A 25,972-nucleotide genomic window follows, 5' to 3' on the forward strand; every position below is an offset into this window, starting at 1 on the left:
AAGCACTAAGTAACTGTCTCTTCTGAGCTTTCTGGTCCTTGATTTTCTTCCAACAGTATCACAGATGATGTTTAATATTGTAGACGCATTGTGGTGGGGCTGGCAGGTGCTGCCTTGTCATGTGGTATTTTTAAATTTTAGAACCAAAGACACATTCTTTCATTAAGCACCCAAGTTAATAGACTGGTAGTGTATTTTCTAGCAAAGATGTCCATACTACACACTTAATTCCAAAAACTTGTTTTTAAATAAAAACATTAGGTGCTCAACACAGAACTCTGACCCAAAGCATGGGGAAACATCTTTTAAATTGTAGCATTTTATAAATTTTCTGGATATTATCCACTAAACAGCCTTAACAACTAATGAGTTGCATTTTCAACAGTATCCCCAAATGTCTGGTGCCCTGAATGTTTGCCATGATGACAGCTGTGTTTTCTCTGCCATGTGAATAAAGTCCTTCAAGGTTTTTAGCCTCTGCTTTATAAAGAAAAAGTAGGGTTAACACAAATTTGCTTATGTCTATAATTGCTTATTTTCAACTTTAGCTTTGTGTTTCTGAAAACGTACTCTTGGTCATTTCAAGTTTCCTGCTGAGGCTAGCAGATGACTGAAAGTTTTAAGAGAAAAACTTATTTATTTATTTATAAATAGGGTACTCTGAAAATAGACAGTTCTTGTTTCGTTTATTATGCTCAAATAGAGAAAAAAATGTATTAAACTTCTGTGATGTTATCTCTTCTTTTTTCCCAAAGATGGTGAATGCTATATACTTTTACAAGACAGCAATCATTCAAAGAACTTTAAGGACTTGTATGAACTCAAATATTATCTACCCCACTGCCAACTAAAGACAAAAACTCCACCATAGGTAGCCCAGCTAGGTGACGGTCAGATGGCCTCTGTCTAAACACTACCAGTCCCAAACATACTGACTGAGGGAGCTGCTTCATCATTAATATGAAGCAAAGTAGAATCCATTAGCTATGTGGAAGTTAGGTCCCTCTGGATTTTCTACTTATTATTCCTATCTCTCACCTCTAGAGTCATTCAGTATAGGTCTAATCCATTTTCCACATGAGAGTGCTTCATGTTTCTGAAACAGTTACTCACTCTTCCTGTGTCTACACTTTCGCCATTTGCATACTACTTCCACTTATTCCCCTTTGATTGTTCATCCCGTGACTGAGCTCCTAGACTCTTTCACCCTCTTGTAGACACACTTCAGCTGTGAATTCCTCTCTTTAAAGCTGATGCTCAAAACAGTGCAATTTCCTCGTTGTGCTCTGACCAGCCCAGAACAGGGAAAGATAGAGGTTTCTTTCTTGTGAATAAAATATTAATTTGCTTCAGGTTTATATTGGCTCATCAATGATGCCATGTGTTTTGACCTTTTATTGTGCTCACCAGTGTGTCTCATTTCCATATACTGTGTTCAAGATGCCGGTGTTTTGGTCCAAGATTTCATATTTATTCATATTAAATGCCATCTTTATTACATTCATATTCTTTCCACCTGTTATTTTTTTGGATTCTGATTTTGTCACCTAACATTTCTACACACTCTTTCTTTCTCAGCTGAAGTCACTTTAGTAAACAGAGTGGTTATTTGAGTATGATTGTTACTAAACCATCGAACTCTAACTTAGACTCTCCTGGAACATTTTGATTATTACTCAGAAGTCTGAAGGATTTTGAAAATAGTATAGAGAAATTGTGTAAATTCTTATTCTTTAGAATTGACTTAATGAGATTAATCAGCCTTTATTTAGGATCAACAGAAGCTGAAAAGCCTATCTAAATTTTTTATTTCTTCAAAGTAGATTTACCTATTTGGTTTTTCTAAGCAGATAAACCGTATTAGATAGTACATGCCTATAAGATTTTGCTTCAGTCAAAACATCTGGAGGTCCAGTACAAAACACATAGTTATTTTAGAATTTAATGCAATTAGCTGCTCTGAGAGACATTGTGACATTTGAAATGTCATCACCTCTAGCAGATTTAATGGGAACCATTTGGGCAGGTTGCTGACACCTGGATGCTTTTATAGCACACCTTCATAAAAGAACTGCCTTAAGTAATAACACATCCTAAGTGGAGCTATTTAGTTTGGGATCACATAACAGATGGGGAACATATCATACTTTTTGATGTAAGTGAGAAAGATAACATAACAGCTTTGACCACATTTTACGAAGATGTAGATATTGTGACTATATAGTAAAAAAAAACAGATCATTTTAAATGTTATGAGTTACTCCTGCCACTTGTATTTATGTCACTCAGTTGGGATTAGTGATGCATTAAAATTTGTAGAATATCCAATTAATGCAATTGATTCAATCAAGGTACACAAATTTCAGCAGACAACTTTAGTTTAGGTTGAATAACTATTTCCACTTCACTTTTCATCATGGCATATAGTTAGTTATTACTTTGTTTAGTTACTATTGATTTGGAGAAATGGTTGAAAAGAATTTAGAAGTCAATAGTCACTGTGATATCCTGGATCCACTTTATAAAGGTTAAGTACATACAATAAATACTTAATAAACTCTAACAGTTGTCTTGCTGATCTTGACTAAGGCTTGTAGTTGTTTTGTCGCTGACCTGATATAAAAACATTAAATAATAATCCTGGTGCAGAGAGTTTAAAACCCATAGGACTCTATGTAGTATAGAAAATCCATACATTTATTTACTTTTCAAGTGGTTACAGAACAATTAATTGTAGTGCAATGACCCCAATATTTTGAAACAAGACACAAAGGAAATTCCTTTATTTTTCTTCCAAATTCTTTCATTTGCATTCTTTATTGTATGTTCAGCTAAATAAACTTTATGACATAGCCAATCATGTGCATAACTAAGAATGAATATTAAAAAAATCAAGATAAAGATTTTAAATTTCATAAAGGTTTGGTCAAATTGTTTAAAAGGCTAGAGAACTGGCCAGGTACAGTGGAGCAAATCTGTAATCCCAGCGTTTGGGAGCTGAGGCAGGAGGATTGCCACGAGTTAGAGGCCAGCCTGGGCTACACAGAAAAATCCTGTCTCAAAAAAAGAAAAAAAAAAGAAAGAAAAAAGAAAAAAAGTTAAAAGTCGAAAGAAATATTACTCATGAAACTGATCTACTGAGGAAAGAAACAAAAACAGAAATATTGTCATTATGTCCATGCTAGTGAAGTCAAGAGCTAAGAATTTAAAAAATAACTGCATTTATTAATAATTTGATCTATTCTGTTTGTTGGATTAGGTAGTCTTCTTTAAATCTACTTTTCAGTCACTATAAATTCACAGTCTGAACAGTTTTTCTTGAAGAGGCTGTGGCAATGGGTAGCCACAAGGCCTCGACTCTGAGTTACTCTTCATGAAATCATAGTTTGGTATATGTGCTGCCGAAGTTAGGACCATGAAATCATAGTTTGGAAGGAGGCCAGAAAGCCATTTCATGTACACTCTCTGGATAGAATAGCTCCCTCAATGATTTACTCCTCAAGTGGGATTCTCAACCTATAATGAGGCCAGCTCATTATTCTTCCAGGCACCTACTACATTTTATTTAAAACTCTAGTTATATTTAAAAAGTATGAATATAGTTTGGAATTTTATAAATTTGAAAACATTCCTTCCAGTTGTAGTACTATTATTGTGGACACTTATTAAATTTATCATGGAAATAATAAGGAGGACCAATTAGAGCAAATTAATTTCGAGGTTAAAATAAAAATGTTAGATTTAAGACCAAAGTATTGAACTTTTATAATAAATTTGATATAAAATAATTTTTGTAACTTCACCAGCAAAATTTTCCATTTTTCTTTATACTATATTATAAATGAAATGTGGCATGATTTTTCTTCTAACCCAAAGGTGATAAATTGAGTATTTTATCATTATTTACTTAATTAATTATAATCTACTTATTGAATATACTCATTTGACCAGTGCTTTAAAAATAAATAGCTTGCATACATGCACACTCACAGACACAAATACACATGCACATTTTCCCTCCTGCAAATTAGATGACCTTGGAAAAATACCTCTAAGCCCAGGAGACAGCTGGTATATTTTAAAAAGGCCTGTTAATTCACTTTTTTTAAACCAGTTGCCAATTTGACTGACAAATTTGCCTGTAAGGCAACCCTGAGAGGAAGGGATATTACTGATTTTAACAGCAACCAACTGAAACAGAATTCCTCATCAGACAAGCATCTTATTTTGCTGTATTGTCAGTATTTTATACTTTAGATGTCATATGGTGCTATTCTGAAGTATCTCAAGTAACCCTAGCTGACGCTAATCACAAGACAAGAATGCCATGTACATGATTATAAAGGTAACTCTTGGTCCACACAGTCATTTCAATCCCAACCTCTATCCATCAAGCTTTCTGAAAGAAACTCACTGAACAACACAGGCAATTTTTTTCTGTTTATTACACAGTTATTCTAAGGTAGTAAGTGTCACAAAATTAACTTCAAGAGGAATAACATGATCCAGAACAAAACACAAAATACATTTTACAATGAAGCCACACCACAAAGAGATGGAACTTTCAAAACTAGGTAGTTCAATGAAACATTTCATTAGTTCTCAGCTCTGCAGAACTCTGTTGTTGGCCTCAAAATGATGGATTTAAAAATATGTTGCTGTTTAAAGCATTTTGACACCAAATATTCTTTTTAAAGGGAGGATACATGTCCAAGCGACTCAAACCATAAGCAGAAAGTACATAACCTCTTTATAAAAAATTTTATCCAAATTTCTAACATAGTGTATTTCAAAGTAAAGAGTCTTTAGAAAAAAATAAAATCAATTTCTTGCACCTTGATGGGTATAAACTCCTCAAAAAACATATCACAAGACAATTAACTTTCGTACATCTTTGCTTATAAACCTTCAAGTACTTAACTATCCTGGCTTCAAAAACATTCTGTGGCCATATATAATACAAGCACCCATGTTACATGCATCATTTATACTATCTTGGAATCCCTCATTGTGACTAAAATGAAACACATTTTAAAGACATAATATATCATGCACCCTTAAAAATTATGGTGAGGGCTTCTGATTTGCTATTTTTTCCACATGCATTACAGCACAAAATTACACATATTTTTCAGCTGATAGTATAACAAACCATATCAGGCAATTGATATATTGAATTCAATATATCTCTAATTTTCACACTATTGCTCTGTGATATATCTCAATCAAATACAGTTATCACTTTACATGCACAATTAGAGATGATAGCATGGCTAATGCAAATATGCCTACATGAGCAAATGTACACATAGACAGTAAATTAATTCAATCAATTAGCATTTTAAAATGTGTACATATTTATGTAGAAACACACACATATAGCAAATATATTCAAAATATGTCAACAGTTTAGAATAGTGTCTTAAAAGTATGTCAGCCTTACAGGTTATCTGGCTTTGTTATTAAACTTTCTCCAAATCAAACACACTTTGAATTCTCTTCTATTTATGTTTCAGCATAACACTCAATTACTCACAGCTTATGAAACACTGTTTCAGTTTTTAGTGAATATTGATTCACAATAACTACTGCTATAGATATACACAATAGGAAAACATCAGCTGCAGTAATGATTGAATACTAAGACATGTCACTATGAACATTAATGTGCACTTGTATTTAATAGTTAACACAATATCGAATTTTTTTGGATTTCAGTTTTTGCTTATCTGTGTTGCAATTTTTGGAGGTAAAACTATATTTGAATATTTGGAGCCATTTTCTTGTAATAGTTTAGCAAACTGCTTTGAATTTAAACATGCTCCAACTAATACACAGCAGTGTAGCACTTTATGATATAAAGTTTTACATATAATTCCACAAGAGCCAGTAACTTATAAGGCTGTGTCACAAATACCATATTTTATTATTTACCATCTATCCACATATGCAGATACTTACATAGGGACACAGCGAGCCCTGCAAATTCACATAAACACCCACACACTTGTATAGATACATGGCCACTATGAAAAATTTAGTAGTCCAACAGTAAAGTACATGAATTTATTTTTTAGGAATATTCTATATTTTCATTCACTTTTATGAAGGAATGTGGCTTTTAGACTTATTATTAAGTGGAAAAAGAAAAAGCCCAATCATGTACAGACTTGCAGTGGATGCAGCCAAAATATCCCTGCTGATTAACACAGGGAACACATACACTACATGGCTTCTGGGCTGGGTCACATGGTTTTAGAAATTGTTATTTGGTTTTGAACTATTTAGATGAGTTAATATATGTATATGGGATGTGTACAAATGGGTGGACCTGAACTGCTTTAAAAATCCATGGGAGTACAGGAAAACTGTAGATGACTTCCTGTTCCCCCTCAATTGATAAGGAAAGACAAGAACATCCCATTTGGCTTTTATAAAATTGTCTTTTGCATTTACATGGAACTACATATTTTATATGTTTCTAGATTTTACATTTCTAAAATGAGAAAAGCAGGGAACTATTTGTATTATCTTTTTCTTTGATGTCTAAAAAAAACTGAGTGCAAATTTAAAAAAGTACTTAACTAGTGCACAATCTTCAGAGCTCATTTAAAGATTTCCATAAAGACAGAAATACATAGCTTTTGCTAGAGTGATCTCTTGCTCAGTATATCCATTTTAAAATTCAGTGTCTAATTTTGTAAAAAGAATTCTGTAAGTAAGGAAATCTTAAGAGCCCATAAATCACCAATTTGGTTTCACCAATGAACTAAAAACTTCTGCTTTGTCACTGAGGACTTTTTAATTTCTGCTTTAGTGTAACAGAATTATGCCCTGCATAGAAAGAGATCTCAAAGTCTATAAGTGGTATGCTATTTCAATCTCTGAGGGGCTTGAGTTTCAAAAATTAAATGATTTATATTGCCCCTGAAAAGTCTTTTAATAAAAGTCATATGTTCAAAAGATTAAATGCTGTGGAATAGCATTTCCTTTGGAACTGCTTGAATGGAAAGTTGGCCATGATATCTATCAGCAATTAGTACAAGTTCAGGTTTTTTTTTTTTTTCGCTGTGTCTAAACAAAGCCATAAGCTTTATATCAATTGGCAATATCTGCCACTTATCCAGAACAAATAGCATTTATTGGACCTCTCTAAGCAGTAGTTGTCCATAAGATTGACAGTGCAGGGAAGTTAAAATTACTGAAATTTATTTTTGTTCTGGACCATCTGACCCCACCAGATTTAAGTTAACTGTTCCACTGCTTCTTTGCATTTTTGACAGTTTAGTCAAATATATACTAATCTTTTGTGGACTCAACTGTATTAAGTAATGCATTTTACAAAGACATAACTAAAACAGACACCAGCACAGGCAACCTCACAGATGTTTACAGTTTCAGCTAAGACAAAGCAGCCTTTTGATCTCAGCAGGAGCCTCTGTTCATTTCTATTGGAAACAGTTTTAAAATCTGAGGTCTGGAACAGGTATTATTATGAATGGTTCTTTCAAGATGGAATGGTTCAGTTTGCAGTTCTCAAATAACCTGTCAAAGAAGTGTCTTTCTATCCAACAGACAGAATAATGAGACACTAATTATTCTAGGGCTAAGTTCTCAAATGCTGTTAGATTGCCTGGACTTTACATTTTTCTTCTTTTGATTGGAATATTTTACTCACCTGTAAAGTGAGGTGGTAACATAGCTAACTATAAACCAGATGGTAAAATTCACTCGTTGAACAATTTGCCAGAGATAATTCAATAACATGTAAGGCAGTGTTTGACAACTGAATTTCTCTCCATCTTGAGTCAAATGCTTTTAAAATTGTTTTCAAGTAAAGTTTGAAAAAATGTCAAGTAAAAGCCTCCAAATGGCATCATACATTTTTAATTTGTCACCTACTGAGATATGTCAAGCCTGGAGACTATAAAAACCATGCTTTATAAGACAGAAATTGTTAGTGTTTGAACTAGAGAAGCTAAGTGATCATGGGATATGGCTCAAGTACAATAGACCAAACACACTAGATTAATTTTTAACATTCAGATTTTTAAAAATTGTTTTATGTTTAAGCAAAGCTATCATTTTAAAAATAGAAGACTAGAAGAGTAGAATTAGTACGTTAATGTTTAACAATGGGTTATAATCATAAACTTACTTGGTTTAACACAAAAGCAGTTTTGCATATGAAAATTTCCAAGACACCAGTAAGATCTAGGATGTATCAGAATGCAGATTTTTATATTTGCACCTAATTTATATATCACCATTTAAAAGAATTTTGATTCTCAAATTGATTTTTTGGAAGAAGTCCAGGCACAATTTTTAAAAAGATCTCTGTGTTAAAAAAAAAATCCTTGCTTCAGCTTTTGAATATTTGAAAAATTACATATATGGTTGGAGGGAAGAATTACATAATTTATGCCAATGCCATGAACAAGTCCCTCATGTTTTCACATAACTTTAGCTGTATTTACGCTGTTGCCTATGAAAGATAACTTTACAAAATAAAATTTATGTGACAACAAAAACAAAGTTCCTAATGTCTAACATTAGTCCCTGTGAGGTGTATCTTTGACATGAGGTTTTTTTTTTCCTCTCAGATATGTTAACCCCTAAAATTATTAGGAAGAAAAAAATCTAATTGAATATTTTCATTATTTTTCAGTAAAAATACCTCTACAAAAACCAGTCATCCAATTTTAAAAAGAATATAACTTTAAGAAAAAATATGTCTGCTAGTGTCATTTTATTCTCCTTTTCAGTAAGTACAGAAAAATTGTATCTGTATGTATACTCACAATTACAAAGAAAACCTCATCTGTGAAAATTCTGACACTATAGGGCTACACTGTTAGCATGTTCTCAGTATTGGGTTTATACATGAAATTTATCTAGAGCCAGGACTCATAAAAACTTCAGCAACTGAGTGAAACTTCCTCCAATCAAATTTAAAAAATTTTTCCTTCAAGGATAAACACCATAAATATAAAATGCTCATATATTTATGGTTGTATATTTTGGTTTATATTATTTCAAAGTATGCAAAACTCTTTTGTGTCATTTACTGTTAGACACTCGCTTAGGAAATGTGAAACCTTCACCCAATCACAAACCATATACACTGCTCCATTGTGTCTTTTACACTGAGTCTCCTACTGAGTCCAAATCATCCGAGGAGAGGGGGCGGTACAGGTCCTGTAAGATGAAGGGCAGGGACATATTCGTTTATTTGCTTTCGTGGGTGCCCTGTTGCTCTCTTAGGAGCAACTCTGAATGGTATCCTTGGTTCCTAGTATTATTAGACCTTTAAAGTCACCAATTTTGGATATGAGGAAAGAAAACAATAAAGAAACCATCTACACAGACAAAATGATGCTGATTTCACCTTAACAGCAAGAAAAATGCTGCCTAATTATTTGTGAACTTTTGTCTTCCTTCATATCCAGCTAAGTCACGGCCTCTGAGGTCTTCCAAGGCTAACTCTGCTATACTGCATCTAGAAAATCCTTCCATGAACACTTCCTTCCCATTATGTGTAGAAAAGGAATGTGCTCAGCTTGCACACACACACACAAATTTATCAGGTGTCTCAGTAGGCATTCAGCATATTCTGGTTCCAGGGCAGCAACTTAAGTGCTGCGTTTGCATACAGGATAAACCCACCAAATTTCCCACGCCCTCCCTCCCAATGCTCCTTCCCTGTCCCCAGCCACTTGCACACCGCATCCCCTTGTCTTCCCTCCTGGGCCTTTCTGCTACTAGATCTCTCTGTTGGTAGCCAAGCAACCAGCTCAGATCTGCGAAGTATCTACAGCTGGCTTTTTTTCAATTTTCTCCCTCCCACTCCTCACATCATCTGATCAGATAATCTACCGAAGTCAGCGATGTGGGAGTATAACAAGGAGCTTCATTTAACCTACACAACACATTTCTTCCTGATGTCTTGAGAAATGGAACCAAAAAAAGTTTATGGGCAGGAAAAGATTCTCCAAGGTCTGATTCTGTGACCAGTCAGATGCTTTTAGAGAGCAATTTAAATAACTGTGCTTTGGAAAAATGGAGAGGTTGCTTAGTACACTGCCATGAATATGTTTATGAAGAAAAAGATCTGATATGTAGACTCTTTTTTTGGTACCAGGGATTGAACTCAGGGCCTTGTGCTTGCGAGACAGGCAGCAGCACCACTAAGCTAAATCCCTGTCCCTTAAATTCATATTTTTATGCTACTTCTTTTGACATTTTAGAATAGTCCTATACAGTTAAGAGTCTACAGAGGCTGGGGATTTAGCTCAGTGGTGCCGCTGCCTGCCTCGCAAGCACAAGGTCCTGAGTTCAATCCCTGGTACCAAAAATAAAATGAATTTAAGAGAAGTAAAAAAGATGATTGAATCATATGTATGTAAAATATAGATTTGCTTATTTCTAAAGAAAACAATTTTCCAAATATTTTAAAAAGAAAAAATAGCTTATATTCCTATATTTTAAAATGGGGTAAGAAGTGTGAGTGCATGTGTGTGTGTGTGTGTGTGTGTGTGTGTCTGTGTGTCTGTGTGTGTCTGGGTATTGGAATGGGGACAGCCAACTCATTTATCCAGCTATGTTGCTAGGCAACACAGGAGGAAAAAATAGAAATAGCTACTGTTTTCTAATTTGCAATAAAAAAGAGTTAATTTATTCTTTGAAGTGCCTTCTTTTAGCACATGCCATCTTTTACTTATTTCAGTATTTCCTGCATAGGAATATTGCCAAACATTTGAGAAGAATATTAACCAAATTTGAAATAGGATCATTTTTTAGGGATATCCTAGGCCAAATTTAACTAGGAGGGGTTATTTGACGTTGTTGTCTAAACACCAAGATGAAAGCCCCTGCCACTAACACACCCAGGAAAGCCTCCATGCACTGACATGGTACAGAAATAGAGGATGTTTATAAACTCAAAGGCTTGAAAACAGAATCATCTTTGAATATATGCAGCTAAATTCAAAATCTTGGAAACTAAATGATCTTTGAATATATCCAGTGTCCTGCTTCCAAGATATGCTTAATAAATGTTTTTCCATGGTGATAAACCCTTTGTCTCCCAAAACAAATGAGATACTCTCTGCCCCCTTTAAGTACTGTGCTTGCATTGGTAGGATAAGTGGCAAAATGAAGAGTCTGTCAGAAAACCATACCTCATGGTCATTTCCTAAGTGCTAAAAGTATTAATTATGTAAGCCAATGACTACATAGCTGGATGGAAATTTTCTGCCTCAGTTGGACAAAATCCAAGTGAGTCAGAGAAAACAAAGGGAAATGATGAAAATTTTTACCTCATTCTGCCAACAAGGACACCTGAGCACAGCTTTACACCTCCAAGGATAGAGGGTCTCCATGATAAACACAGTGGGATAGAAGCTGGGCTCAATCTGTAGCAAGGATTCTCAAGCATTCTTAATTTAATCTCAACAACGAAATCCGAGGTACACCTATAAATCCAGATTGGATCAAAGGATAAAGAGGGATTTCTATGCTAGGGATAGTCTCCAAAGTGTACACTTCAAGAAAGAGAATGTTCTCTGAAAGACAGTCCTTCCTATGCTGCATCTGAGGGCTGTCCCTGTAGATGGGAGCCTTTCAGTGTAACATTTAAGAGAAAAGAATGCTCACACTAGCTCCTCCTCCACTCAAGGATAGGCTATTAGGAGATTAAACAAATGTGGCAACAATTCTTTGCATAGTTCAATGATTCTTGGACTTTAAAATGCTAAATTAGACTAAGAAGACCTTAGAAAAAACACTCGAGTGGAATTGGAATCGGATTATTTGGGTTTTCTATCTAGAAAGAGACTGTTTTGTTCTTTCAACTGAGACACAGAAAGGATGGTAGGCTTATTTAAGATAACCCAAACCTTTAGTGGACAATCTGGTGCCAAGTCCCAGGCTTCATCAAACACTTCAAACAAGCTCAACCTGATGCGAGGCAAATCAATGAAGACAATGAAACCTGATATTTAGTGTGACAGTCTCCCCAGTGCCCTCTACTTTGACATGGCTGATGGTTCTGGCAGCCTAAGGACCCAACCTGGTCAGGATATTTGAAGAGAAGGGGCTTCCATCTTGGTTGAAGCTTAAATTTATGGAACTTGGATGAGTCATTTTAAAACACATAATAAAAGAAACCAAATTCAAGAATTCAGTATTGGAGTGTAGTAGCTTCCAATGAGAGCTTGCTTATTAAAATGTTTATTGAGCACCATCATAAACTCTCCTAAAGGCACACATTCTGCCCACATCACTTCTGAAATCAGGACCATGAATGACCTTCCATTTCTGCCATTGTAGCTTCCCACCTCCCCTGTCCAATCCTTTTATTCTTGTTATGGTATTACTGGAATTAATGAAGAGTAGAGCAGTTTTTCCATCCTGAATAAAGGGCTAACCCTTCCTAAGTATGGAAAAGCTAATGTTTTTTCTAACATCTCTTCCACTTTGGTCTAAAGGCTCAGCCAATTTTTCTGTTATTACACTCCAAACAAATGCAATTAGTGATGAAAGAGAATGTGCTCAATGTGGGCTTCATTCACAAAACCACATATCCTCCGTATGTACCCCTCTCCTGCTCCAAAGGCTCTCTGCTGCTAAATCCTCCCTCCTTTAACAGCACTTTCCCTTTTCCTTAAGGGGATAATGATCAATGATGATATCTAATAAAACTTGGTACAACTAAGGAAGCCTACAAACCAGAGCTAATAAAATCCGTCCATTCAAAGCAAAAAAGAGGATGGTATCTAAAAGTGAATCAGCCAGTGTATAGTCTTCTAAGAGTTAAGATTTGGAAAAATGGACAGAGAATTTAAAAGCCTAGAGTTGTGGCTAAACCACAGCAAGGATAAGTGATCCATTATTGGTCATTCCTTGGTTTAGTGATCACTAGAGGCAAGCAGCACAATTTGCTAGCTCTTGTGCACCAAGGCTCAGACAGATCTCAATAGGTAGCTTGCTTGTTTCCTTACCCTCTGCTTCCGCAGGCTTCCTGGGCTGGTGGGTGATGGGCTTGGAGACTTTCCCGAGCGTGGAGTGGAGAGCTGGCTACCAGGGGTTCCATTAACTAGAAACAAAAAGAATCACAAGAGAAAAATGACATGTTAAGGAATTTTCATGACAATTCATCTTTTCAGAGAAATAAACAGTGAGAGATGGCTATCTGCTAAAATGTAGACACCTATATATCTGTATCATGAAGAAAAGACTAGGGAGCAATCATCTTCAGAAATTCACTGATTTGTTAATTCTGTGTTTAATATAGCAGCAGGATATATAATACCTTAAAATGTATTTTATCCAACTTTCTAGATGAATTTGTTAATGATGACTTTATCTGTGTCACCAGAGATTTTTGGAGTGTAGTTAAGGTCCTGAGACATTTTTAACAGGTTTCCTCCAATTTTTCATTTTAGTTGCCCAGTCCTACCCAGTAGGAGAAAATATTAGTACAGTGCACAAATGATATTTGCAGTGACTTGATAAAACAGATCACTGTGATTTTATAATTAATAACTTATTTCTAGAAGCTCCTGTATCCATTTGTGTCCTGTCCATTCTCCAGCCTTATTTTGATGGACCTGCATCAAATAGTACAAAGTAACTGACCAAAGACAAAGTGAGGAATTCCTCACAGTTTGTCTTTGCTACCTTTGAAAATAAAAGCTGCTCTCTAACAGGTTCAAAGCACTGGAATTCTACCAGATTCTCAACTTTATGCACCATTATCTGAATCAAGATAAAGCCCAGAGAACTCATGCAAGCAGTTCTTTCCTCCGAGTACCTTCACCTCTAAGAACAAATAAAACCCTTATAAAACATGATTTTATAGAGACATATAAGGTTGATTGTATTTTACATATAGAAATGATTGCATTACAGTTCATAATGAGTGAAGTAGAATTAAACAGGAGACACATACATTCTGGAGGGTGCATAATAAGCAATCTCCACAGGGGAGAGTGACAGTGATTCCACTTACCTTCTATGAGTTCTAACATGGACCCAGTCTTAGTGTGTGACCTGACAATAGCAAGAAGCAAAATCTCTTCTCAGCACTAAGCCAAGCACCAGCAGAAATGGGAAGCAGTTGGATTAGTTACGGATGGCTAAGGCTGCTCCCAGAGCAGGCTGAATGAGATGCAGGATTCATCAGCAGATGCCTTTTCTGCGTAAGGCTGACGTCTTCCAAGCGGCAGTGGGAGGTGCGGGTTCTGTCTTAGGCTACATCAAAGGTGTCAATTAAGCCTCATGCCAACGCGGAGCCACTGCACCCGCCACCCAACAAACACTCACTCCGGAAGCTCCAGCCTTCTCAGTCCTTTGCACTGAATCATAACGAAGTGCCTCTGGGGGAAAGAGCCCCAGTGACTCATCTGAGAATCAAGATGCCTCTAAAGCCTGGCAGTACCACTTAATGAGGACACCCTTACACCATGCAGGAGATAGGTCCAATATTTATTGATTTTTCCCACACCATGTTTTCATAAAAACTTAATGGACCATGAAATTGGGAAGCTTCTTGTTTTGTTATCATGCCCAAAGACCTTAAAATGTCACATACCCCATGCTGCACTAATTTTTAGTTTTGCCTTTGAAATGTATTTGGTGACCTCTTCTTTAGAAAAGACTACAGTTCTGTGTGTATGTGGATGTGTGTGTGTGTTTTGTTTTTGCAGAGTGCAAAGAGAAGCTGAGAATATTTTAATTTGCTTGCATGCACACAGGACTGTATTTGTTGAATGAGTTTGATGTTCCAAATTTGTCAGGCTGGACTTCCCACCCAATGCCCTCTGAGGGGATAGCTCAGATAAAAAGGCTAGGATTATAGAACTGTGGCAGAGGCAGAATCTGTACCAAGTAATAAGAAAAGGAAGAGATGCCCTGCTGGGTGGCTGCAGAATGTTTTATGAATGTAATATTTTCTTTGCTCACTTGGATTCCACTTTATGTCTTTATGTCACACGCAAAGGCTATACAGATTGGGAAAGAATGAACAAATATTGAAGCAAAGTAAGTATTAACACTCTTTTACACTGGCTCTTTAAAATTTTGTTTGCTGTTGTGTTTCTGTGGTGCTGGGGCCCCGCCCCTATGAGACAAGTGCTCTAGCACTAGGCTACACTGAAGAGGCAAAAGCAAAGCAAAAAGATTGTATTTACTAAGTACACTTTTTATGTGTATCTTTTTAAAAATTCTTTTACTGGTACATTTTAGGTATACAATATGTTTACGTTTATCATCGGGTGCTTGTACCTGTACATGATGTATCTTGGTTCTTATTTTTTCCCCATTACCTGTGCACCCTTCACCCCCTCCACTTTGCCCTATTTACATAGACTTCATTTCCATTTTTTTTCTTTTCTCATAATTTTTCCTTTCCTTTCTTCCCTTTCCTCTTCCCCTCCCACCAACCCTACACCTTTGGACCTTTTCCTATTTCAAATTATCAATTATTCATTTTAATAATTTTGATCCTTATTTACACTTTCAGTTTCTCACACTAGAGAAACTGTTCGGTATTTACACATGTGTATCCTATTTATTTCACTTAAGAGTATGGCCTCGATATGCATCCATTTAGCTATAAATGTCTCTAATTTCTCATTCTTTTTGTTTTGTTTTGTTTTGTTTTTTTGGTACCAGGGATCGAACTCGGGTCTTTGCGCTTGCAGAGCAGGCGTCAAAACCACTGAGCTAAATTCCTGGCCCTAGTTTCTCATTCTTTATGGCTGAGTAGTAAGTACTCCATTTTATAAAAAAACCCACATCTTCTTTATCCAGTTTCCAGTTGATGGGCTCTTGGGCTGTTTCCAATATGTGTATCTCTATTTGTTGAGACTTATTTTATTTGTACCAATTTCTCTCTCATATATATATATACACACACACACACACACACACACACATATACATACACACACACATATTGCATATACGTACATATTCTATGAGGTAAAGAGTTATGTCCCCCATTTTACAGATAAGAAAACTGAGTCATAAAGATGATGAACAATTTGATAAGAAGAGGCCAAAATCTGACCTAATCTATCTAAAACTGACAGTCTTACTACTACTTTCCCTTGTTGCATCAGACTTCTAGCCTGCAGAGAAATCAGAAAACTAAACTAATCATTACAATGAAATGTTATGAGAGTGGAAGCCTTGAATGTTGCTACTGGAATTCTAATAACTACTAAGGTCAAGGTTGGCCTACACCCTACAGAGAGAACAATGGATAATAGAGTTAACTTTGGGAAGCTGGGAAGGGCACAATGAAGGAAAGGTGTTCCAAGCTCAGGGGACCACCTGTTTCAGAGTTGGGCATGGGAGAGGTGGTCAGTGTCCTACAGGAAAGAGACCTACATAAATTACTCATAGCAGATATGTGGAATTGTGGGTGTGGTATGTGTGTGTGGAGTTATGAATGAGGATGGAGGAACAGGCAGAGGCTACAGGGTGTGCAGGCATTAGAATTCATGTTGAGTTTGGCTTTTGTCCAAAGGACAATGAGAATCTATTGAATGATTGTAAGTAGGAGTCTTGGGATCAGATTTGCATTTTAAAAAGCTCTCAAGAGCTCTTGCCTCATCAAGAACAGATTAGAGGGAACAATACAGGGTGGAAGGCTATCCTTATAAGGATATCAAGTAGAAAGAGTGGGACACATTCAGGGTCCTATGGCCAGTGAAGGTGATGTGGCTGGTCCAGGACAGTGCAGTGAGGATGGAGGTAAATGGAAATGTTCTGGAGATATTTCAGAGGTAGAAACTATAGAACTACAGGACTTGATAATAGATTGGTTACAGAATATTAAAGCTAAAGGGAGCATGTTTGGAAAGACAGTAAGTAGTGCGTTTGGACACACTGTACTGAAGCACTTTATATGACATTAATTCTGCAATGTAGGTGGGGGTAGTTTTTCCTGTTTTTGAGAAGGAAACAGAGGCTCAGAGAAGTAACTTCCTCAAAAACAAATAGCTGAAAGATAACAGGGCAAGAACTGGACCTCAGCTATGTCTTAATCAAAAAATTGCACTTTTCCCAGGTAAAGCTTGCCTGGGCACCTCAAATCACATCCAAACTCCCATCCTATCTGTGGAGCTGAAGGCATCTGGGTTTCCCTCTCCCCTGGGCCAGGCTCCCAGACACACTTCCTTTATTGAAAGCCACTGGGCTTAGTGCTTCCACTTGTACTGCCAACTCTCTGGACAAATGAAACTCAAGTGCCAAATAAGCCGTTTACAATCAAATTTTTTTTCTGTACTGGGAATTGAACTGAGGACCTTGCACTTGCCAGGCAGGCTTGGCACCACTGACCTAAATCCCTGGCCCACAATCAAATATTTTTGGACACAACCCATTTGGAAGTTGGGAATGACCTGTCTATCTTACTGTTGGGTCTGCTCTGACTCCTTCTAACCCCAAAGCATTAGCAATTTCTTAGGATAGTTCTTGACATTCAGAAATTATTACACACTTTAATGTTAAATTGTTACTGGAATAAATATTTTTTTCATAAGTCACTTTGACACAAGTACTGAGTTCACTTGTTTTATTCTATAACAACAGAAGTCCCTGAGTGCCAATAAGAAGGGCTTTGTTATTAACTTATTAGTACTTGTTAAAATCCAACTTACAAATGCCATTATTTTCCAGAGGCCCTTATTAAACAATTCTTTATTTTGAATGGAAAAAATTCAATTTAATATGGTTTTGTTAAATAGACAACAATAGCATGCCTAGCAATTAATTCTTTCAATCTGAATTCACTAAACTCTGAATTTGTTAAGAATTCATCAGAAGCACTGCTTTATACTTATTTCTAGTTTCCTTTGCTCTGATCTTTCTGGGTCCATTTTTTTGTCAGTTCTGTCTTTTTTTACTCTGGTTGTTATCTCTTGGATGAGAAGTGCTAAAATTCAGGATGGATTATCCCCAGACACATGACTGTGAGGCTAATTTCTACCACTCCCAGTCCGTCCACGCTTCTTGTATTTGACTCAACTGTCATCTAAGCCTATGAGGGAATCAATCCAAGAGTACAAGGCAGTCCCTCCTTATCCATGGATTTGAGTTCTGCAGTTTCAATTGCTTAGTGTCAACTGTTGTCCAAAAATATTAAATAAATGGAAAACTCCAGAAATTCCTAAGTTTTAAATACCTTTGTGTATAGTATAGTGTGGTAACTGTTCTATTTTGTTATTAGTAGTTAATCTTTTATCATGTCTTATCTATGAACTTTATCACAGGTATGCACGTATGGGAAAAAAGATAGATAGATGGATAGTTTGGTACTGTCTCTGGTTTGCTACTATTTTTGGTTTCAAGCATCCATGGAATGCTTTGAAATTTGTTCCCTGTGGATAAGGAAGGACTACTGTGTATTGGTTACAGCACATAGCTGAAAAATACTCCTTATGGAAGGTCAGGCTGCACCTTTTCCTTTATCGCCTCAAATAACTAATCCTACTCTTTTTTTATTAGCTGGAGACAGGAATCCAGGGATCAATATCAAGTAATCAGCAGCCACTTAGTACATGTTAGACTCATACTGATCTCTGCCCGCAGGAAGCTTACAACTAAATATGAAAGTTAAGGGGCCGGGAATTTAGCTCAGTGGTTTCGCCTCCTGCTGCGCAAGCACAGGGACCGGAGTTTGATCCCCAGTACCAAAAAATAAATGAATAAATAAACAAACAAATAAATAAACAAATAAATAAGAAAGTTAACAAAACATCTAGAACATGAAAACATTTGGCTGACTTTTATTAATTCACTGCTGACTTTAAATGATCTTAGACTCAGGTGTATGTAAGTTGAGCAAGCCTTTTATGACTTAAAGGGTTTCTTTCCTTTACAGTTGCATTTTTAAGACGTGTAGATACCAAATGAAGTCTCTCAAATAGGTCCTGAAGTCAGAGAAATCTCCAAGCAAGATTACCTAATTAAGAGGTAACTTACTTTTTTTTCATTCAAGTGTCTGCTACATCCAGACACTGTGCTAAATACAATGGATCAAAAAATGAAGGGCACAGGCCAGAGATTTAGCTCAGTGTTTCCTTCCATAAGTACAAGGCAAAGTGTGAATTTGATCCCCAGTATCAAAAAAAAAAAAAATGAAGGGCACAAAAGATTGTAGCAATCTATCTAGAGCTACCACACATTAGAGTATGTATATCACTAGGAATTAAAATGTGAATTCAAGGGAAAAATTAAACTGTTGCTGAAGTACAACTGCCATAAAAAAAGAGCATTGAAATGTGTATATAGGGTAGAGTTAAATTTTCCTTCTGGGGAGAAGTGAGGTGTGAATAAATGTGCATGTGAGTATTTTAAAATGAAAAGGTCTCTTTAAATAAGAGACCAGAGCTTACAGATGATTTGTATTCTGACCTAAACCAGCTCTTTGTACTAGAATCAGAGAGCTGATGAACCTTTGATCTGCCCTTTCTTTCTCTGGATGCATGGATCTAAAAGCAGTTATCAAATATGATCATATAGAGAGGATATAAAGATAATATACAAGCTACTATTGACTTTCTATAAAGCATTCATGGAATACACTGAAAGTAACTCCAGACAGACACTAAACCCATTCAACACACAATTTATCCTCTCACTATAGTATTTCTCCTAGTTTGCTAGAATAAGCTGATCTTGCTCAGGATCCCACACTTGAAATAGTTTCTGCAAAGCTTTACATACACTTGGGCATGGTTATGTTTTGAGAAGCAATATATAGAGAGCTGCATTTGACATTCATCATTTTGCTTGTGAAAAGATAGAAAGTGTTTGTATTTATAAATTTTGTCCTATGATCAAACCAAACCTAGTTAGATGGCTTTATCAACATCTTACCAAAATCAAAACAAAAAGTACACATTGAAAAAAACCTAGGAAACATATATTAAATATTAAATGGCAGAACTATCGTTGATTTTCCTACATGTCCTAAATGTTTGGTAATGAGAATGTATTATTTTATAATGAAAATAGCTGGGGATGTAACTTAGTGATAGAGCACTCTGTAATATACATTCAATCCTCAGAGGAGGGGAGGGAACTTTTATAATAGTAGGTAGTTTTATTTTCTGATAAAATAAAATATGTTTAAAGTAAATATAAATTTTGAACTGAGAATCTTCAATAGTCATTGTTTCTCTTTACATTGTTCTTTTTATTCTTTTCCATAACATGTCTTACCCTTCATGCCACATTGTCCATTCTTTCATACATGTATAAGCGTCAACACTTCTGCTATAATAGAAAGTTCTGGCATCTTCCCCCTGTTCTTCCTGTTCCTCCTCACCTCCTCCTTTTCTCCTTCTTTCTCTTCCTCCTCTTCTTCCCCAACCCCCATTTTTGTGTACTGAGGATTGAGCCTAGGTCCTTTGCACTGAGCTACAACCCCAGTCTTTTATTTATTTATTTTTTATTTTGAGACAGGTTCTTGCTGTCACTAACTGGTGCAGGCTGGGCTTGAACTTGTGATCCTACTACCTCAGCCTTCCAGATGCTGGGATTATAGGTGTAAGCCACTGCACCCAGCTTCCTCTTCTTTTTTATTGCAATCACAAACAACTTTTTGGACATGAAATCCACATTGCTGTTTATCTTACAGTGTCCTGCAATGGCCCGTGGTTAACACTTCCAGACAAGATGGTTATCTGGTTTTGACTGCTGAAATTGTTCCTTCCCAGGTCATCAGTGGTATCCTCACCGTCAAATCCTGTGATCTCATTTCAGATTCCACTTGACTTCTTAGCAGGGAACATTTCTTTTTTTCCTCCCTCCATCTCTACACTTCCTGCCTCTTTGACTGCGTACACTTTCATTGTTTATCTGTTCCCACAAATTGCAGATGAGCTAAGTGTGTTGGCACAAACCTATCATCCCAGCTACTTGGGAGGCTGAGACAGGAGGTTGGCGAGTTTGAGGGTAGTTTGGGTCATTTAGTGAGACCCCATGTCAAAATAAAAAATATTAAAAATAAAGGTCTGAGGCTTTATTTCAGTGTCAGGGTATTTGCCTAGTATGCATGAGGCTCTGGGTTCAATCCCCAGTAGCATAAAACATGCAGATGTTCCTCAGGGATCCATTTTCATCTTCACAGATATCTTAGGGGCAAAGAATCTTAGATTTGTATTATTTAAATCATTACCTTATGCTAGGGCCTCTCAAATATATATCTTCAGTTCAACTCTCCTGACTGAAACACTTATTCCTAACCATCTACTAAAATTTCCGAAGCATCTCACACACCACATGTGTAAAATAGAACTCATTCCCTACCTATCTTTACTGGACAAATTTCTCTTCATCTCTGATTCACCTTTCTCTCTCCCTGTGACCTCATATCTACTTAAATTCCTGGTTTGGTTTCTCTTTTGAAATCTCCCCATTCCTAACAGTGCTGTTTTAGTTCTGTCCCGACAATTTTTTTTCCCCGTAGGGCAACTGCAGAGGACTCACAGAGCCTTCCTGGCCCCTTGTATGGAGCCACGATATCTACTATGGCAGCACTGTTTCTAAAACTTGACTGTGATCTTTCATGGCCTTGCTAAAAATCTCCTTTACTCTCCTACTACCTACTATAAAAATGCCTTTATAACCCTGTGCAATTGACAAGCAACTGGGTTGTCACCTGTTTTCCAGTCTTTTCCCAGGATCCTATTGTTCATTTTCATTGTACTAGAAACCATACCTTACCACGCTACATATTTTTATGTCTTTGTGTCATAATCGAAATTGGGAGGGAATGTTCTCCTGGCCCTTCTTATTCTTGTGTATTCTTCCAGTCCTTTCCCATTCTTCTCTCTTAGAGAAATTTTCTCTGATTCTATGAAATTTAACTCCTTCTTTCTCTGGGCCACCATAGCACTTACTACACTATTACAGTAAGTGGTATATATGTTTGTCTCCCAACTAGAATACAAGCAACTTTGAAGGCAAGGACTGTGGTTTAATTATCTTTGTATCCTTAGGGTGTAATATATGCCTGGAACAGAGCAGATGCTCAGATGTCTAATTAACAGTAGGAAGTTATAAAAGTTGATGTAAGATAATTTCCCCAAGAAAGGAGTAAGTCTAGATAATGGTTCAAAGTTCTGTAGAGTTGGTTTTTTTTTTAATTTCATTGGGGTGAACACTAGGAGTAGTTGATGGGTGAAAAGAAAGAATGGGAAAAAGGCTGAGCTTTATTTGCAGTAAAAAAATTATAAAAACAAGGGGAGTCATGGACCTCCTGATCTTGGTGCATTTCATTTTCAAAAATTCTCCTGGAGCCCCAAAGCAGAAAAGATCCTCCATAGATTGTAAAACCTCTGCACTAAAGCAAATGACTGAGCTAAAGATTAATCGCCAAAAATCTCCCTTTGAAGGTATTTAGTAGAAATCAAAAGAATTTGACAAATTGGACCAATGAGCTAATTAAAATTCTCTTCCTTTCACCAGCTTTGATTCTTGTCTTATCTGCATATGTTGCATAAAATATTTTATATAACTGTTAAAAAAATCAAATAGCATAAATAAAAAGACTTCAGGGCTTCTGGAGAGACATACAACTAAGTATTTTGCCAGGGAGTGAAGAATGGTGCTTCAGTCAAGGTAGCAGTTTATTAACTAAGGCACCAGCTTTTCTCTCTTTCAAATGTCCACTCTGACATCTCCAGCACCCAGCACCGACAGTCCATTGTGGGTTCTCTTGTACACTGAATGAATGAATGGCTGTTGCCATGAGTGTTTTGCATAAAGCCTCAACTATACAGGCATCTCTTGAGGTTCTTGGGTGACTGGTTCTGCCACCTGCCATGAATACTTAAATCTACAGTTGCTCAAATTCCTTATATAAAGTGGCATAATATTTGCATATAACCTACAGGGATTCTCCTGTATATTTAAAATCATCTCTAGATAACTTATAATACCTAATACAGCACAAATGCCATATGAAAAATTGTTATATTGCATTGAGGGAATAATGACAAGAAAAAGAAAGTCTGTGCATGTTCTTTTTTCTGAATATTTTGATCCACGGTTGGTTGATTGATAGATGTGGATCCTGCAGATACAGAAAGCAGCTGTACTTTAGACTATAAGGTTCTGAAGGGTAAGAAAGTGCACTAGCTCATGCTCGAATTGATGGGTGGAAGGCATGCAGAGGTGTCAGCTATGTTTTTCATGGCTTCTGTAGAGAGACTCTAATTTGAGGATGTCATTCCAAGAAAACTACATGGGAATAAAAACTCTAAAACAATACCCCCAAATCTTTTAACAGATCTGAGGAAACATCAAAATTCGGGAGTAAGACTGCAGCAATGAAATATCAAGATAGGTAAAATGGTTTTCTTATACTTCTAATATTAAGAAAATAATATAAACCAAATCTAAACTTTATGGTCTTTATTGAAATCAAATTAGTGCATATTATATTCTTATGTTGGAGGTATTTTGCTATAACCTCTCTGTGCAGATAAAGGAATTTACTTAAAAGAACTTCACTTTCAAATTACCTAGTTTATGAGATGTCTGTGTTCTAAAGATACACATATATTTAGTGTTCTTATAGATTCTTTTTTAAAAAGTTTATTGGTACATTTTAGGTATACATTATGATCACATTCATTATTGGGAATTTGTATCGGTACATGATATATCCTGGTTCTTATTTTTTCCCATCTCCCTTCTCTCTCTTCAACCCCTCCACCCCTCCCTATTTACATAAGCCTTGTTTCCATTTTTTTCCTTTTTCTCCCTTTTCATTCTTTTTTTCTTCCTCTCTTATATATTCTTATTTCTTCCAGAAGCAACTAAAGACTGTTTTCTTTTAAGTTCTTAGGAATTCTGCCTCCAATATTGTTGAGAGCAATGTTACATAATTCTAGGGATAAATCATTTGGTTAGCCTAGTTCTCTTGCCTACAGCCCAGCTACAGAATAACTCCAGTTTGGCCTCCGGTCACAACTGAGACTTCAGTGATCCAGTGATGCTGTGATTCTCCAGGACCAGAAACATCCTGGGAGAACAAACATCTGCTCAGTTCCTCATTGTTCTTGGACTGATTAACATCTTGTTTGCCGGAGATGTACTGAACTCTCTGCAAGCCTTCCGTTACACCTTGTTTATCCCAATGTGAACTGTTGAACTCTCTGCAAGTCATTTGTTACATTTGTTTCTCCCGATGTACTGAATAAAAGGTGTGGTAAGCTGGGGGCTTTGTCTTTGCTGCCCAGAGCAGCACTGATCAGACCCAAAGCTCAGCTTCTTCTTGGTCTCATTTTTCTACCTTTCCTGTAATTCGCCGTGTGCTGCCGTGGCTCGCAGGAGACCAGGACTAGCTGCAGAGGTTCTGGTAACGTCCCCTTCCCCTGTCCCCTACACAATATCTCAACAAGCAATTATCTGGAGCTTGGTGCTCATTTTGTGCATTATTAGGTTTTTGTTTTCTCTTTCTTCTAGTTCTACTTGCCTTTTCTGGGCTTTTTCTGTAATGGAGACTAATAATAATTCAATAGGTATGTGAGTTATGTTACCTATAAATTATTTGGGAGACCTTAGCCTCTATGCTTCTTGACAGTAGGGTCTCTTTTCTTTCATCTCTGCATCATTAGCACCTAGCAAGTGCTTGACACTAGTTGGCCTGCAATTGATATATCTGAATGAGTAAATGAACACCTTACATTAATAAATCACCTCAAATTCTTTTAGTCCTGAGAAGAGGAATGAGTGAAAGACAGAAGAAAGATTTATAGAGGATTCTTGTTCTTAGACTGATCAACAATGAAAAGTTTTTGTCAGTCACTGACATAAATCATGAAGTTGGAGTTGGATGCCAGGTAGGACTAATATTTAAGCTTATGTTGCAGAATATTATGAAGTTGTAAGCTGCAATTTCAAACCAGATACAAGATTAGCTGTAAGTGGAGATGAAGAAGATTCACTATAAATGGAGATGAAGAAGCAATTATCAAGGACTGCCATCCTGGTGTAGCTAGAGGACCGGAAGCCCCACGTGCCAGCCTTGCCCTGCTATTCAATTTTGTAATTCTGGACAGAACAATGATCTCAGTCCTGCCTCTGCTTCCTCATTTCTACAAACACAGACAGTATCTTCTCTTACAGCTTGTTACTGGGAAGCCATTCGGAGGATCACAAAAGATCAAGGAGTTAGAAGTCCTATGTAAACTAGATTTTAAATTCATTTAAATATAAGTTAACTATATGTTATGTTTTGGATAAGTCTCCCTCAAAGGTCTATGTATTGTAGATTTGGTCTCCAGCCTATGATACTATTGGTAGGTGATAGAACCTTTAAGAGGTGGTGCTTAGTGAGAAGAAGTTAGGTCAACTGTGGAGTGTTCCCTTGACAATGATTGTGGAATGCCTAGATCTCTTTCTCTCCTTCTCTCTCTCCTCTCTCCTCCTTCCTCTTTTCCCTCTCTTGCTTCTCTGCTTTTTACTGAATAAGGTGAGCAATTTCCTACACCATGCACTTCCACTATGACTTACTGTGTTGCCACAAGTCTAAAAGTAATGAGATCAGCTGACCATGGACTGATTCCTCCAAAACAGTGAGATAAAATACACCTTTCTCTTTATTAAGTTGTTTATCTCAGGTATGTTGTTCCAGTTACAGAAAGCTGACTAACACATTATATTATTGTTAATAGCAGCATGGTCTAAAGTCTGAGCAAGTCTTAACTTTATAATGTGTACAACTCTATAATTTCTATACAATGTAGGAAGATGCATTCTGGAAGTAGAAGTAAAAATTTAAAGTAGAAATCATTACAAACTTTCTATTAATATTTTAGAGGGGAAACAAGGTTTCTTTACTGTTCAAAATTCATGTTTATGGTAGGAATGGGTTTGGGGCAACAGCAATGTTTTATTGGATATTAAAGTAAAATTTTTCATATTTGAGTCCCTGTTATTTATGAAA

The 25,972-nt window shown here is 36.4% G+C and overlaps 1 protein-coding gene and 1 long non-coding RNA gene across 5 annotated transcripts in view; one reads left to right on the plus strand and one right to left on the minus strand.

Moving 5' to 3' along the window:
* Dclk1 (doublecortin like kinase 1) overlaps nucleotides 1–25,972 on the minus strand; it is a 381,164-nt gene that overhangs the window by 65,090 nt on the left and 290,102 nt on the right. For 3 of the 4 annotated variants that reach the window (XM_004854738.4, XM_087199508.1, XM_087199509.1), the window contains one exon: nucleotides 13,002–13,096. In XM_004854738.4, coding sequence (XP_004854795.1) covers nucleotides 13,002–13,096 — 95 coding nt within the window. Of the gene's footprint in view, nucleotides 1–4,427; nucleotides 9,199–13,001; nucleotides 13,097–25,972 lie in introns of those variants that run through there. The other variant, XM_087199510.1, reaches the window with a different exon arrangement.
* Nucleotides 18,220–24,295, plus strand: LOC147821709 (uncharacterized). Its single transcript, XR_015446657.1, has 2 exons — nucleotides 18,220–18,984; nucleotides 23,309–24,295. It is a non-coding gene; the product is annotated as an uncharacterized LOC147821709 (long non-coding RNA).

This window comes from Heterocephalus glaber, unplaced genomic scaffold (assembly GCF_053883595.1).
Source record: "Heterocephalus glaber isolate CG9 unplaced genomic scaffold, H.glaber_assembly_v1.0 deba00001720, whole genome shotgun sequence".
Classification (NCBI taxonomy): Eukaryota; Metazoa; Chordata; class Mammalia; order Rodentia; family Bathyergidae; genus Heterocephalus; species Heterocephalus glaber.